We start from the raw sequence: 13,048 nt of genomic DNA, 5'->3' as shown, positions 1-13,048 counted from the left end.
AATGGAATATTTTCCATGCTAATGTTGGAAGAAAGATTAGCAAAGGCATCTACACTAATTATGTTACCCAGCGCCTGCATTTTATTAATCAGTTAAAAGGGTAAAAGTTTGTCTGCGTCTTGATAACTGTGGGACATGGACATATAGACATATTCAAACAGATATGCACCACAGTGTGTATCATATAATATATAAACCATATAGCAATAATGCAGGGTTGTTCTCTAGGGTTCGTGCAATTGTACACCCTGTAAATGGACACTCTAGATACAAAGATAGGACATAAAAATTGAATGTGCATTAAAAGAAAGAAAGAAACAGAAAATGTGAAAATAAAGAAACTGCTCTCACATGAAAAGCAAAGGAAAAACATTTTATTGTATTATTTTTATAATTACAATGCTTATTTTGAAAAGTCTATTGATCATACTGTTGTGGTGGTGAAGTGCTTTTCAATCACTGCATGAAACTTTATTTTAAGGCAATTAAAATGTGATTCAGTTCCGGAAAACCACTCACAGCCATTAATCAAACGTTCATATAAAAACAATACTGGGTGAACTACAGTTTGTGTGTCAATGCATTTGTGTGAGGTCAAGCAAGGAGGAGAAAAAATGTCTTAGAAAATTAGTCCTTGCATCAAGGTCTCCAATAATCGTCCTGCTCTTGAAACCCTGTAAACCTACTTTGAAAGAAGTGAATGTGTGCCTTGAAAAAATATAAAAGTGAACACTACTTAAGCCATATAAATATATTTATACAACAATTTGGCTGCAAAGATGATGACTGAGTGGCACTGATAGCTGTCATATATTGCTGTTATTATTTAAATGAGAAATTCTTAAAGAAACAGGATCATTGGTTTATAGCTTTGAGAGTGTTGACACACAGGGAATTCACTAAGAAGGAACTGAACCAGCTTATGTGTTTATCTGCATCTAAAGGAATTATGCAAATCAGGTAATGGCTGATTTTATGGCTGATTATAATGCTCTACTCCAATTAATCATCATTTGATAATTTACTACAAGCATGATCAATAGAAAATGTAAACAAATATCAGTTTTAAATAAAATTGTGTCTACAGCCTGCTTTCCATGGGCAATAATAATGCAATATTAATTGTACTATAGGCACACAGCACTTTTTTGAATACACATGCTATAAGAAGCCTAATTTGCATAGAAAGTTTTTGTGCTGAAAAAGAATTAATGTAAATGCAAATGCTATTTTGCGCCTGCTGAAACTGGATTGCGGGTGGTTTGTGAATAAGATGTATATGTTTGCACTGAAACATCATACGCTAATGCAACTGTTTAGTGAATTCCGACAATGGTTCTGTTCTGCTGAACGTTAATGTGGATATGTGTTTGTGATAAGTCAAAGCTCGGTCAACATGTTCATCCAAAAGTCACAGGATTACTCAGCAGATATTTTAGAAATCCCCATATCTGCAAAAGGAAGACACAGGAAAGAGAAGAATATGATGGGAAAAGGCAGGGAGGGACAGAGAGAACTATGCATCAGTTAACGTCAGTAAACATTTCCACATTGGAGGTGACGCTATTGTTAAATGCATAAGAAGTTTACAAAAATCCTGAAGGCACTTGTCTCCAAACACTCCTCTATCATGAATTAAAGAGAAGGAGTAGAAAAAGAAAGATGTGACTCACTCTTCTTCTGCCACGGGGGTGTTGTAGCTCTGAAAGAGAGGCTGAACAAAGAGTCCAAGTGTGCCGACGACACACACCAGGATAAAAATCCAGAGGAAGAGCCGGTCAATCACCATGGCTACATATTTCCAGTCCTCAATGATCTGCATGGCACATGCAAGCAAAACATTTATTGCTATAACATATATGTGTAGTCATGGGGGTTTAGCACAGTGTTTTCATGCCTGCCTGGTATTTTCACTAATAAAATTCAGCAATTTTACTCTATATTTCAGGCTTAGTTTCTCAGGTCTAGGTATGGGAATTGTAAAGAATTAACCAGCTTCTTAACAGTTCCATTCTTTTAATATTTAAAAGAAATCAATATTTTGAAGAAAAAAAACAAATTCAGTTTAAATAATGAAATATTTGATCATTTCAGTTTTGATAAATATTTATAAACAATATTTATTTCCATTTTTAATGACTTTTCATTTTCTTAAGAGACAGCATAAATGCAATCTAATAATTTGCAACAATAAACAAACATTTCATTCGTTACTATTCATTCATTTTTATATAATTGTACTGACAAAACACAAAAATTGCACTGTACTGAATTAATGAATTAAAGGGGTCATCGGATGCAAAATTCATATTTACATGTTGTTTGTACATAAATGTGTGTTGGCAGTGTGTGTACACATCCACCCTATAATGATAAAAATCCACCTAGTGCTTTTTCTACAATCCCCAATAATAAAGATCACTTTCTCAGATTAGGCTGTTCTGAGATTCTTGGCAGAGTGATGTAGTTCTGCACAGGCCCCTCCCACGACTATTGACTGACACAGCCTTTTTATCATAGACCCGCCCTGAGTGAGCTGTCAGCAGTCCGCCATTGTTTCGATGCTGGAGCAGGTGTAGACAAGAATGGCTCCTAAGCGATTGAAGTGTTTTGTTGTTGGATGTAATATTGAACATAGCAGTCGTCATTTACTCCTGACGTCTGAGCCACTGAAGACGCAGTGCATTACGTTTGTTTTTGAAGGGAATGCACCCCCCGATCTGCCTAAATACGTCTATGTTCGCGCAAATAATTCATGATCCAGCTTCACCTACAGAAGAAGTGAGCATAAAGTTTTTTTATGAATCTTTGCAAATCGCCTTTCCTAATAATGTGCTAGTTAGCAACTTCTGCGGCTAAATGCTGCTAAAGTTTACAGTCTCTCAGAGAACGGCTTGTCATCCCATGGAAGAGAGGGGCGGAGTGAGCAGAGCTCATTAGCTTTTAAAGGGACATGCACTGAAACAGCTTGCTGTGAACAGAGCTGTTTTTGACAAGGTAAAAAGGGTGTTGTTTACACTACCATTGAGAAATTAAGACCCTAAAGAATCATATCAACTTGTGGAAAATGGGCATCTGACGACCCCTTTAAATCTTATAGTTAGTTGTAAGCTTTATGTGTTTGATTCACTATAAGACTCTTTTGAGGCATTTGATCGGCAATCAGGCTATACTGGTTCCGCTGCATGTTTTTTTGACTCACTAAAAAGAATCAGTTCAAGAATCAGACTACACTGGTTGCACTACATGTTATTTCTTATTCGCTAAAAAGAACTGACTCATAAGAGTCATTTATTTGGGAATCAGGCAACACTGTTAGTCCTATATGTTTATTCATTCATTATGAAGAATCTGCTCATAAGAGTCATTCATTTTTGATTCGCTAAAAAGAATCAGCTCCTGAAATTTATTCAAATCAGACTACACTTGTTGTTCTGTATGTTTTTGACTAACTAAATGACTGGTTCTTAAGAGTGATTCACTTTGAAATCTCAAACTGATTAAACTCATTTACTCAAACTGAACTAATCAATTAATTAATATGCCAAATTATAGTAAAAGTGTAGTAAAAAAAAAAAAAAAATGTAATATGCCAAACACAAAAAAAATATTTCTCACCCCTTCATCATCATCCTCAATCTTCATATGTTCAGCAATGAACCTCACACCCTCTATGGCCTCATCCACATCTGCGTCATGCCTGACTTTCACTCTCTGCCTGAACTCTGAACCCTCAGGAAGGTCACCGACCCTCCAGGCCCCGCACACACGCCCAGGGTCATCACTTAAGAAGAATGAGTCTCCGGCCAACCTTATGCCCTTAGCATCAGATGAGAATGATTTCCGCTGATGCTTCCGTCGAAACCTTTCCCGTACATTAGACCTTCCGGGCCGTCGCATCAGAAGAAAAATAGGAAGCTTATGCAGGAACACACGCTTGACCCACTCAGGCATGCGGTGTGTCGATGGAGAACGGTGGTGAACATTGAGCACACACACACTCGTCACAATAGAAAATGTGACCAGCACCATCGTAAACATCAGATACTTCCCTATTAATGGAACAGCCAGGGATGTCGGCGGAACGATCTTCGATATCAGGAGCAGAAACACAGTAAGAGCCAGAAGAACTGATATACAAAGTGTCATCTTCTCTCCACAGTCTGAAGGAAGGTAGAAAACCAGAATCGCAAGAGAAGTGATGAGGACGCATGGAATGATGAGGTTAATTGTGTAGAAGAGAGGTTTGCGCTTGATCACGAAGTCGTACGTGACATCCAGGTACGTGAGGTCATTTGGGTCTTCGTTTTTTCTGCCAGGGAGCGACACAATATCCCATTCACCGCTTGGTGTGTAATCATCACGACTGGCAAAATCGGACGTCAAGACAAGATCGAGTTCTGTGCGATCGTAGGTCCAAGAACGAAATTTAAGCGTGCAGTTCTGTTGATCGAAGGGGAAGTTACGGACTTCAATAGCACAGGCACTCTTGTAGATAGCAGGAGGGAGCCAGAAAATATCACCAGTGTTGGAGACAACTGCATTGCAGTAAAATGATACTTCATACACACCATCTGCACTGTAAGACAAGAGAATAAACATTATAAATATAAATTAAATGTATTCTGTGTATTCCTAAAGAGTATAAAGTGAGTTACAATAGCAACATGCATGCATTGGCACAGGGGTTTTCAAAACTTTTGTTAGCACAGCATTGCTAAAAACATTTTTTTATTATTTATAAATACTTTTTTTATGTAAAAAAAACAAAACAAAAATATACATATATATTAAAAATTATTTCATTTCTAAATAAATTAATATCTTAATTAGTATTAAACTATTATATACTATATGAATTACTATATATAATTTTTTAATAGTTTTATTTTTATTAGAGTAATGTTGCATGTAGATATATGTATATATATATATATATATATATATATATATATATATATATTTGAAAGGTTTTTTCCCCCTTCCTGTTTTTTTAATTTTTTGCATATTTGCCTCACAAATGTTAATATTACACAAAGATAACCCGAGTAAATACAAAATGCAGTTTTGAAATAATGATTTCATTTATTAAGGGAAAAAAGCTGTCCAAACCTGCCTGGCCCTACGTGAAAAAGTAATTGCCCCCTAAATCTAATAACTGGTTGTGCCACCCTTTGCAGCAACAACTGCAATCTAGCGTTTGCGATAACTAGCAATGAGTTATTCACATCACTGTGGATGAATTTTGGCCCACTCTTCTTTGCAGAATTGTTTTAATTCAGCCACATTGGAGGGTTTTCGAGCATGAAAGGACTGTTTCAGGTCATGCCACAGCATCTCAATTGGATTTAAGTCCGGGCTTTGACTTGGCCAATCCAAAACCTTAATTTTGTTTCTTTTGAGCCATTCAGATGTGGACTTGCTGGTGTGTTTGGGATCATTGTCCTGCTGCATAACCCAAGTGCGCTTGAGCTTGAGGTCACAAACTGACGGCCGAACATTCTCCTTCAGGATTTTCTGATAGAGTGCAGAATTCATGGTTCCATCAATTATGACAAGTCAAATTATGACAAGCTGCAAAGCAGCCCAAGACCATCACACTACCACCATGTTTTACTGTTTGTATGATATTCTTTTTTATCAGAATCAGAATCAGAATGAGCTTTATTGGCCAAGTATGTGTGACGAGTCGGCTGCCTCCCCCCTTATCATCATCACCACCCCGTCCCGTATTCGCCGCCCTTCAACAGGCTCCCGACAGCAGTGGGTGTGTGAGAGAGGAGGGGCGCTGAAACAGCCAGGGCTGGCGGCGTGTGATGAGGCGCACCTGATGTGAATAGAGCCTCATCACCGCCGCCGTTTAAATGCCTTAAATGAACCTTCCCTCCTGAACACTGCCGTCCTTCACAAGCCCAGCAGCACGACGAGGACACCAGATCCCCTGTTTATTTTGGACACTTTTTCCCCTTGGACACTAATTTTGATTTTTATTGTTTAATAAAAACCTCTCTGAGGCCTGACGCCACACCCACTGTGTCTGTCGTTTGCTCCTCCCGCCACATATGTTTACACATACAAGGAATTTGTTATAGTGACAGAAGCTCCACAGTGCAACAGAGAGACAGCAACAGGACAGGACACAGATAATAAAGAATAATACAAATATCCAAATAGGCAATGTACAAAACAGCAAAAACACAATATATAATATAGACAATATATTGTGTACAGTGTGTGTACAGGTCTGATATGTGCAAATTTTAAATTAAAAAAATTAGATAAATAAAACCGTAAGCAAGTGTGGTGAATAAATAATAGAGTTGTGTGTTCCGCGTTTTATTGTCAAGTATTCATGAAATGGTTTGCCTGAGGGAAGAAACTGTTCCTGTGTCTGGTCGTTCTGGTTCTCAGAGCTCTGTAGCGTCGACCAGACGGTAACAGTTCAAACAGGGAGTGTGCTGAATGTGAGGGGTCCAGAGTGATTTTACCAGCCCTTTTGCTCACTCTGGATAAGTACAGTTCTTGGAGAGTGGGGAGGGTTGTATCAATGATTCGCTCAGCAGTCTGAACCAGACAGTTATTGAAGTGCAGAGGATGGATTCAATGATGGCAGAGTAGAATAGTTCCTGTGCCAGGTTGTTAAGACTGAACCATACAGCCAGCTCCTTAACCTCCTGTCTCTAAGCACCGTCCTGAATGAGGCCGATCAGTGTGGTGTCGTCTGCAAACTTCAGGAGCTTGACAGAGGGGTCTTTAGAAGTGCAGTCGTTGGTGTAGAGGGAGAAGAGCAGTGGGGAGAGAACGCAGCCCTGAGGAGCTCCAGTGCTGATGGTACGAGTGCTGGATGTGGATTTACCAAGCTTTACTAACTGCTGTCTGTCTGTCAGGAAGCTGGTGAGCCACTGACAGACGGAGGATGGGACGGAGAGCTGAGACAGTTTATTCTGAAGGGTGTCCGTGATGATGGTGTTTAAGTGTGTTATGAAATGCTGTGTTGGTTATACGCCAGATGTAACAGGACACACACCTTCCAAAAACTTTTGTCGCATCAGTCCACAGAATATTTGCCCAAAACTATCATGGGGATAATCAAGATATTTATTGGCAAATGTGAGACGAGCCCTTGTGTTCTTTTTGGTCAGCAGTGGCTTCTGCCTCGGAACTCTCCCATGGATGCTGCTTTTGTCAAGTCTCTTTCTTATTGTTGAATCATGAACACTGACCTTAATTGAGGCAAGTGAGGCCTGCAGTTCTTTAGATGTTGTTCTGTGTTCTTTTATGACCTCCTGGATGAGTCGTCGTTGCACTCTTGGGGTAATTTTGGTAGGCCAAAATTTTTCAAAATTTCCAAGTTTTCTCCATTTGTGGATATTGGCTCTGACCGTGGTTCACTGGAGTCCCAAAGCCTTAGAAATGGCTTTATAATCCTATACAGACTGATACATGTCAACTATTTTGTTTCTCATCTGTTCGTAAATTTCTTTAGATAGCGGCATGATGTGTTGTTCTTTAAGCATGCTTTATTTTGTTAGACAGGTTCTATTAAAGTGATTTCTTGATGCAACAGGTCTGGCAGTAATCAGGCCTGGTTGTGGCTAGAGAAATGTAACTCAGCTTTCTAAAATAATGTGGTCAATCACAATTCTTTCATGATTTAACAGGAGGGGCAATTCATTTTTCACGTAGGGCCAGGTAGGTTTGGACAGCCTTTTCTTTCCTTAATAAATTAAATCCTCATTTAAAAACTGCTTTATCTTTGTGTAATATTAAAATTTATTTGATGATTTGAATCTTTTAAGTGTGACAAATATGCAAAAAATAAAAAAACAGGAAGGGGGCAAAAATCTTTTCACAGCACTGTATATATATTAGGGCTGGCAATCCAGTAAAATAACTGTGGTTAAGATCATGGTTTCATGATAATGGAACTATGTAAAGAATATACAATTTAATGTGTTACAAATTATGCTAAACATATTAAACTAACATCACAAGTATATAATATAACAAGTTAACCTTGATTGTTCTGAGCATTTTGTAAGAATCTTGTCTTTCAAATTTTCCAATATACTTCCTTGCGGCCCCCAGTTTGGAAAAACCCATGTAAATGAGATGCTGAGAACGCCTCCTCATCACACATAGTTGCTGATTAGTATGCATTAATTAACAGATCTTTAATCCAGGATCTCTCTCCCTCTGTGCCCTTGAAAAAATATTAGTGTACAGCTTTTCAATTAAAATTAGCATAGAAATACAATGCTTATTTTAGCAAAGGATTACATGCACCAGTGTCTCTTTACATGAGGAAATGCCTCTTAAGCAAATTAAACTCTCATCCCACCCAATTTATCCATTTAAGCAATGAACATGTGCAAGTGCATCCTCCATTTTTATCAACTAAACTGGGGATTATATAACACACATTGCTTCCACTAGGAACACACATCTGACCTAGATCAAACAGTTTAAACATTTTTGCTTGTCACTCATCTTATTTTTTTCTTTATTCTTCTGAGCTTTGTCAAGAGTGTAGACGTGAATGACCTGAAAGAACAGCAACAAGGGAGGAGACTACTCTTGCTTTTGGCAACTTTCTAGCATAATTAGTCAGTCTCTTGGAACAGTGACAGCTTGCTTGTTGTATTGAGTTTGTCACTAAACACTGACTGTGTATCAAAGTCTCAAAACATCCCAAAAGTTTACAAGGTTTATGTCCTTAATAAGAACAGTAATAGAGCTTAATGAGAAAAGCTGCAAAAATGAAGTTTTAACACCTGTAAGTGTGTTACTAAGAACTGTTACCAAAGCTACTGTTCTGAGCTATTCCAAATAAAACATAAATTTATCAGACGCTATGATATGCATCAGACTTGTATAACTACATACAGGATATGATATCAGTGCAGCGCATGGCCCACATCATTTCCATCAAAACTATTGTTAACACTTTATTTAAAGGACCATTTCTCACCATTAAATAGTTGCTTATTGCCTGCTTACTGCTTACATACGTATTACGAGCATACTGGCTGTTTATTAGTACTTATAAAGCACAGATTCTGCATGACCATATTCAGATCCCTTAGTCCTGTCACGGTTTATGGGCTCACGGTGTCATCCTCGCTCTGTTTGTGTGTGTGCATGTGGCTGATTGAGGCTGATTCGCTCCAGGTGCGGATCATTTACAGCGCTATATTAGACCCTTTCACGCTGTCTTTGTTGTCAGATCCTTGGACTGCCTGCCGTGTCCTGGTCAGTGGTTTCGTGTCCTGGTCAGTGGTTTCCGTCCGTTCCTGCTTCCTGGTTCTTCGTCTCCTGATCTCCGTCGTCTCCTGGACTCCGTCACCGGAGACTAGGCCGCCCCTTGCATCCCTGTGTTACCGGGCGAAGCCTACGCGGTGCACGATCTACTTCTCTGACTTTGTTATCCTGACGTGTTTTCAATAAATCGCTCTTGTTTCCGCAGCTTGAATCCTCCAGTCTTTATTTATGACAAGTCCCACCCAATACCTAAACTTAACAACTACCTTACTAACTATTAATAAGCAGCAAATTAGGAGTTTATTGAGGCAAAAGTTGGTCAAATAAAGTGTGACCAAAGTGTTTTACTTGCGTAGATGTATTATGACCATAACATTTTCAGCTTGTTCCACATCTTCTTACTTTAAAGAAAATAATATCTAAGTATTTAAATAATTTAGATTTTATATATAATTACATATAATTTTATATACATTTTTAGCAAATAATAAAATAAATGGCTAAAATAAAAATTATTTAATTTGTGATGTGGTCAGTATAATGTTGGCAGGTCAAATAAACATCTGAACTTCTCAATCAATAGTACTTATTATCATTCAAAATAATAGGGTCAGTACTATTTTTAATCAAATTTGTAATTTTTTGGAAAGAAAATATTTTTAATATTTAGCAAGAATACATTCAATCAGCCATATCACCCTGTAGCCCAAGACCGGTTGCCCACTGAAGCTAAGCAGGGTTGAGCCTGGTCAGTACCTGGATGGGAGACCTCCGGTGAAAAACTAGGTTGCTGTCGGAAGAGGTGTTAGTGAGGCCAGCAGGGGGTGCTCACCCTGTGGTCTGTGTGGGTCCTAACGCCCCGGTATAGTGACGGGGACACTATACTGTCAAAAAGAGCACTGTCTTTCGGATGAGACGTTAAACCGAGGTCTTGACTCTCTGTGGTCAATAAAAATCCCATGGCACTTCTCGTAAAGAGTAGGGGTGTAACCCTGGTGTCCTGGCCAAATTCACTCTACTGGCCCTTGTCTATCATGGCCTCCTAATTATCCCCATACACTTGATTGGCTCTATGACTCTCCTCTCCACCTGTAGCTGGTGTGTGGTGAGCGCACTGGCGCCGTTGTATGGCTGCCGTCGCATCATCCAAGTGGATGCTGCACACTGGTGGTGGTTGAGGAGAGACCCCCCCACATGATTGTAAAGCGCTTTGGGTGTACAGCAATACACAATAAAGCGCTATATAAATGCATCATTCATTCATTCATTCATTCATTCATTCAATTGATCAAAAGTGACAGTCATCCTTTTAGAATGATTTCTGAAGGATCATGTGGCACTGAAGACTGGAGTAATAGCTGCTGAAAATTCAGATTTGCCATCACGGGAATAAATGACATTTTAAAATATATTAAAATAGAAAACAGTTAGTTTAAATTGTAATAATATTTCACAATATTACTGTTTTACTGTATTTTTGATCAAATAAATGTAGCTTTGCTGAGCATAAGGGACCTTATGTCTATATATATATGTGTGTGTGTGTGTGTGTGTGTGTGTGTGTGTGTGTGTGTGTGTGTGTTATTGTATAAATATGGCATACTTGTTATAGAGTACTATATCAGGAAGCCAGATGTGCTGTGATGGTATTCGTAGTTTTTTTATACCCTCATACTCATTGGGATCCCACACCAGTCTGTAGTCATTCCACTCCTACAGAGAAAGTACAATGTGATTAAAACTGTTCAAATTGAGTCAGACAATGTACCAGTATTTGTACCAAACTCATTTAAAACAGAACAGCTAAACGCATTCACTCGGTTCAACAGGATTTTCCATCACTTTTAGAAATGACCTAAAAGTGAACTATAATTGAATTACAACTCAAATCTTCCATGTGCTGTGATGTGGGAAAACTCATTTGACTGTGTTTTATAACACTATCCAGATGAGCGCATAGGCATAGCGGGTGAGCTTACCTGAGTCAGCCACACATTCGTAGTCATGATTTGTTCCCTCTCATTCTGTAAAAAGAACAGAACATTGCATGTTTTTGTACGTAACAGTGAAAAGGGAACATAAAAGTGACAGGGATATGTTGAGATCAGGACATAACACAATCGAGACTCAAACCTGCATCACCCGTGTGAGCACTAACAATGTGCTCTAACCAGACATGACGTGACAGGGTTCCAGCGTCTCTGTTATTACTGAAGATAAAAGTCAGTCTGAATATATTTCCTGTTTAATATACAGCTGTGTGAAGCACAGATTTGAACAAATGAGATTCTGCAGTGGGCGGGGCTACCCAGTGCAACATGACAAAAATAGTACCAAATTGTTTTGTCGCTTGTCACGCAGTGGCACTGCGCCTGGTTAGAACATAGTGTCAGTGTGATTTTACCTGTCAGTGTGAATGTTCCTTAAGTCTCTAATGTGTCAAGGGTATGTTACTGCTAAACCATGGCTCTAATGCATTTGTGTAAAATTTTAAATTGTAATAATATTTCACAATTTTACTATTTCTAATCAAATAAATGCAAACTTGTTCAACATAAGACTCTTCTTTCAAAAACATAAAAAAACTGGTTACACTTTATTTTAAGGTGTCCTTGTTACAGTATAATTATACACTTAAGTACTGAGTAAATATTAATTAATGTACTTATTATATGGTTAGGTTTAGGGTTTGGCTTAGGGTTACTTGCTTGTAATTATGCATAATTTATTGTTATTATAATAATAAGTACATGTAACGTGTAACAAGAACATCTTAAAATAAAGTGTTACCAAAAAACTTACTAACCTCAAACTTTTAAACAGTAATGAATGACATATTAAGCAGAATATTAAGACATTTAGCAGACTTACCCAGAATCTCTTAAAAAAAGTTTCATATAGGCATGAGTTCATATATTAATGATCACACATTTATTTGAATAAGTCACACATTCTGTATAAATGATATGCTCTAATACAGAGTTTAACTCCAATGATAATTGAACACGCCTGTAAAATCTAAACAAAGTCTTCAGGATCACTTGAAAATCACAGGTAGTTGTGTTTGATTAGGGTTGAGCTAAACTCAGTACAGTACAGTAGGTCTTGGGGGCCAGAGTTGCTCTCCTCTGCTCTAATATTTGGTGTGTGTGTATATGAGAAACACTTACCACACTAATGAGCTGTGCTAGAGAGACTTTGATGCCAATAGTGACCTGCTGACTCTTATTGACCGCAGGCCGGATAAGTTTATTGTAGCGCTCAGGACCAAGAAGAAAATCTACCAGCCTCTCCTCAGCATCAGCAGCAAGAGACCCTAACACATGCACAAAAAGATTTACATGGAGATTGATTTTTTTTTAAAGATAAACACATGGTAAATGCCTTTTTGTCATTAAGGTGTCATATTGTGAGGAATTATTTGTGAAATTTACAAGCAATTTTAAAATTAAAAATGATTTTTTGAAGTCGTAAATAAAACAAAGATTATTGAAGTATGTTTTACAAAAACAAATACTGTTTCAGTTTTTACTCTTTACACACACACACACACATATATATATATACGTATATATCACATATATATATATATAGGCAAAGCAATCAAAATGTAGTTTATTTATAGTCATTTATAAATAGTCTTGTTAACACAATAATCCGCTTGCTCAGACTGCTGAAGTCAAATGACGATTGAGCTGTTTTTAGTCTAATGCATCTTTGATCAAGGAAAGTTCTCTATGTCAAAAATCCATTAGCACATTCATTGATCACAAAAAAGGAAAATAAA

General features: G+C 37.9%; 1 protein-coding gene across 1 annotated transcript; it reads right to left on the bottom strand.

Moving 5' to 3' along the window:
• Positions 1-354: 354 nt before the first annotated feature.
• LOC306873768 (neuronal acetylcholine receptor subunit beta-2-like) lies at positions 355-12,572 on the bottom strand. Its single transcript, XM_079423249.1, has 6 exons — positions 12,432-12,572; positions 11,241-11,285; positions 10,865-10,974; positions 3,619-4,579; positions 1,674-1,816; positions 355-1,451 (listed from the first exon to the last, which is right to left on the bottom strand). The coding sequence occupies exons 2-6, from the start codon at positions 11,265-11,267 to the stop codon at positions 1,436-1,438; spliced, it is 1,257 nt and encodes a 418-aa protein (XP_079279375.1). The 5' UTR covers positions 11,268-11,285; positions 12,432-12,572; the 3' UTR covers positions 355-1,435.
• Positions 12,573-13,048: the final 476 nt, after the last annotated feature.

The sequence above is a fragment of the Barbus barbus genome, assembly GCF_936440315.1.
Source record: "Barbus barbus genome assembly, chromosome: 8".
NCBI lineage: Eukaryota > Metazoa > Chordata > Actinopteri > Cypriniformes > Cyprinidae > Barbus > Barbus barbus.
The sequence above is the reverse complement of the archived record's forward strand: the minus strand, read 5'-3'. Positions and strand labels throughout refer to the sequence as shown.

Coding starts and splice junctions, on each gene's coding strand:
- LOC306873768 (XM_079423249.1), bottom strand. CDS start 11,267: ATGACTACGAATGTGTGGCTGACTCAG. Junction 10,975..11,240: donor CGAATGTGTGGCTGACTCAG/GTAAGCTCACCC, acceptor CTTTCTCTGTAG/GAGTGGAATGACTACAGACT. Junction 1,817..3,618: donor TTGAGGATGATGATGAAGGG/GTGAGAAATATT, acceptor TGTGCCATGCAG/ATCATTGAGGACTGGAAATA.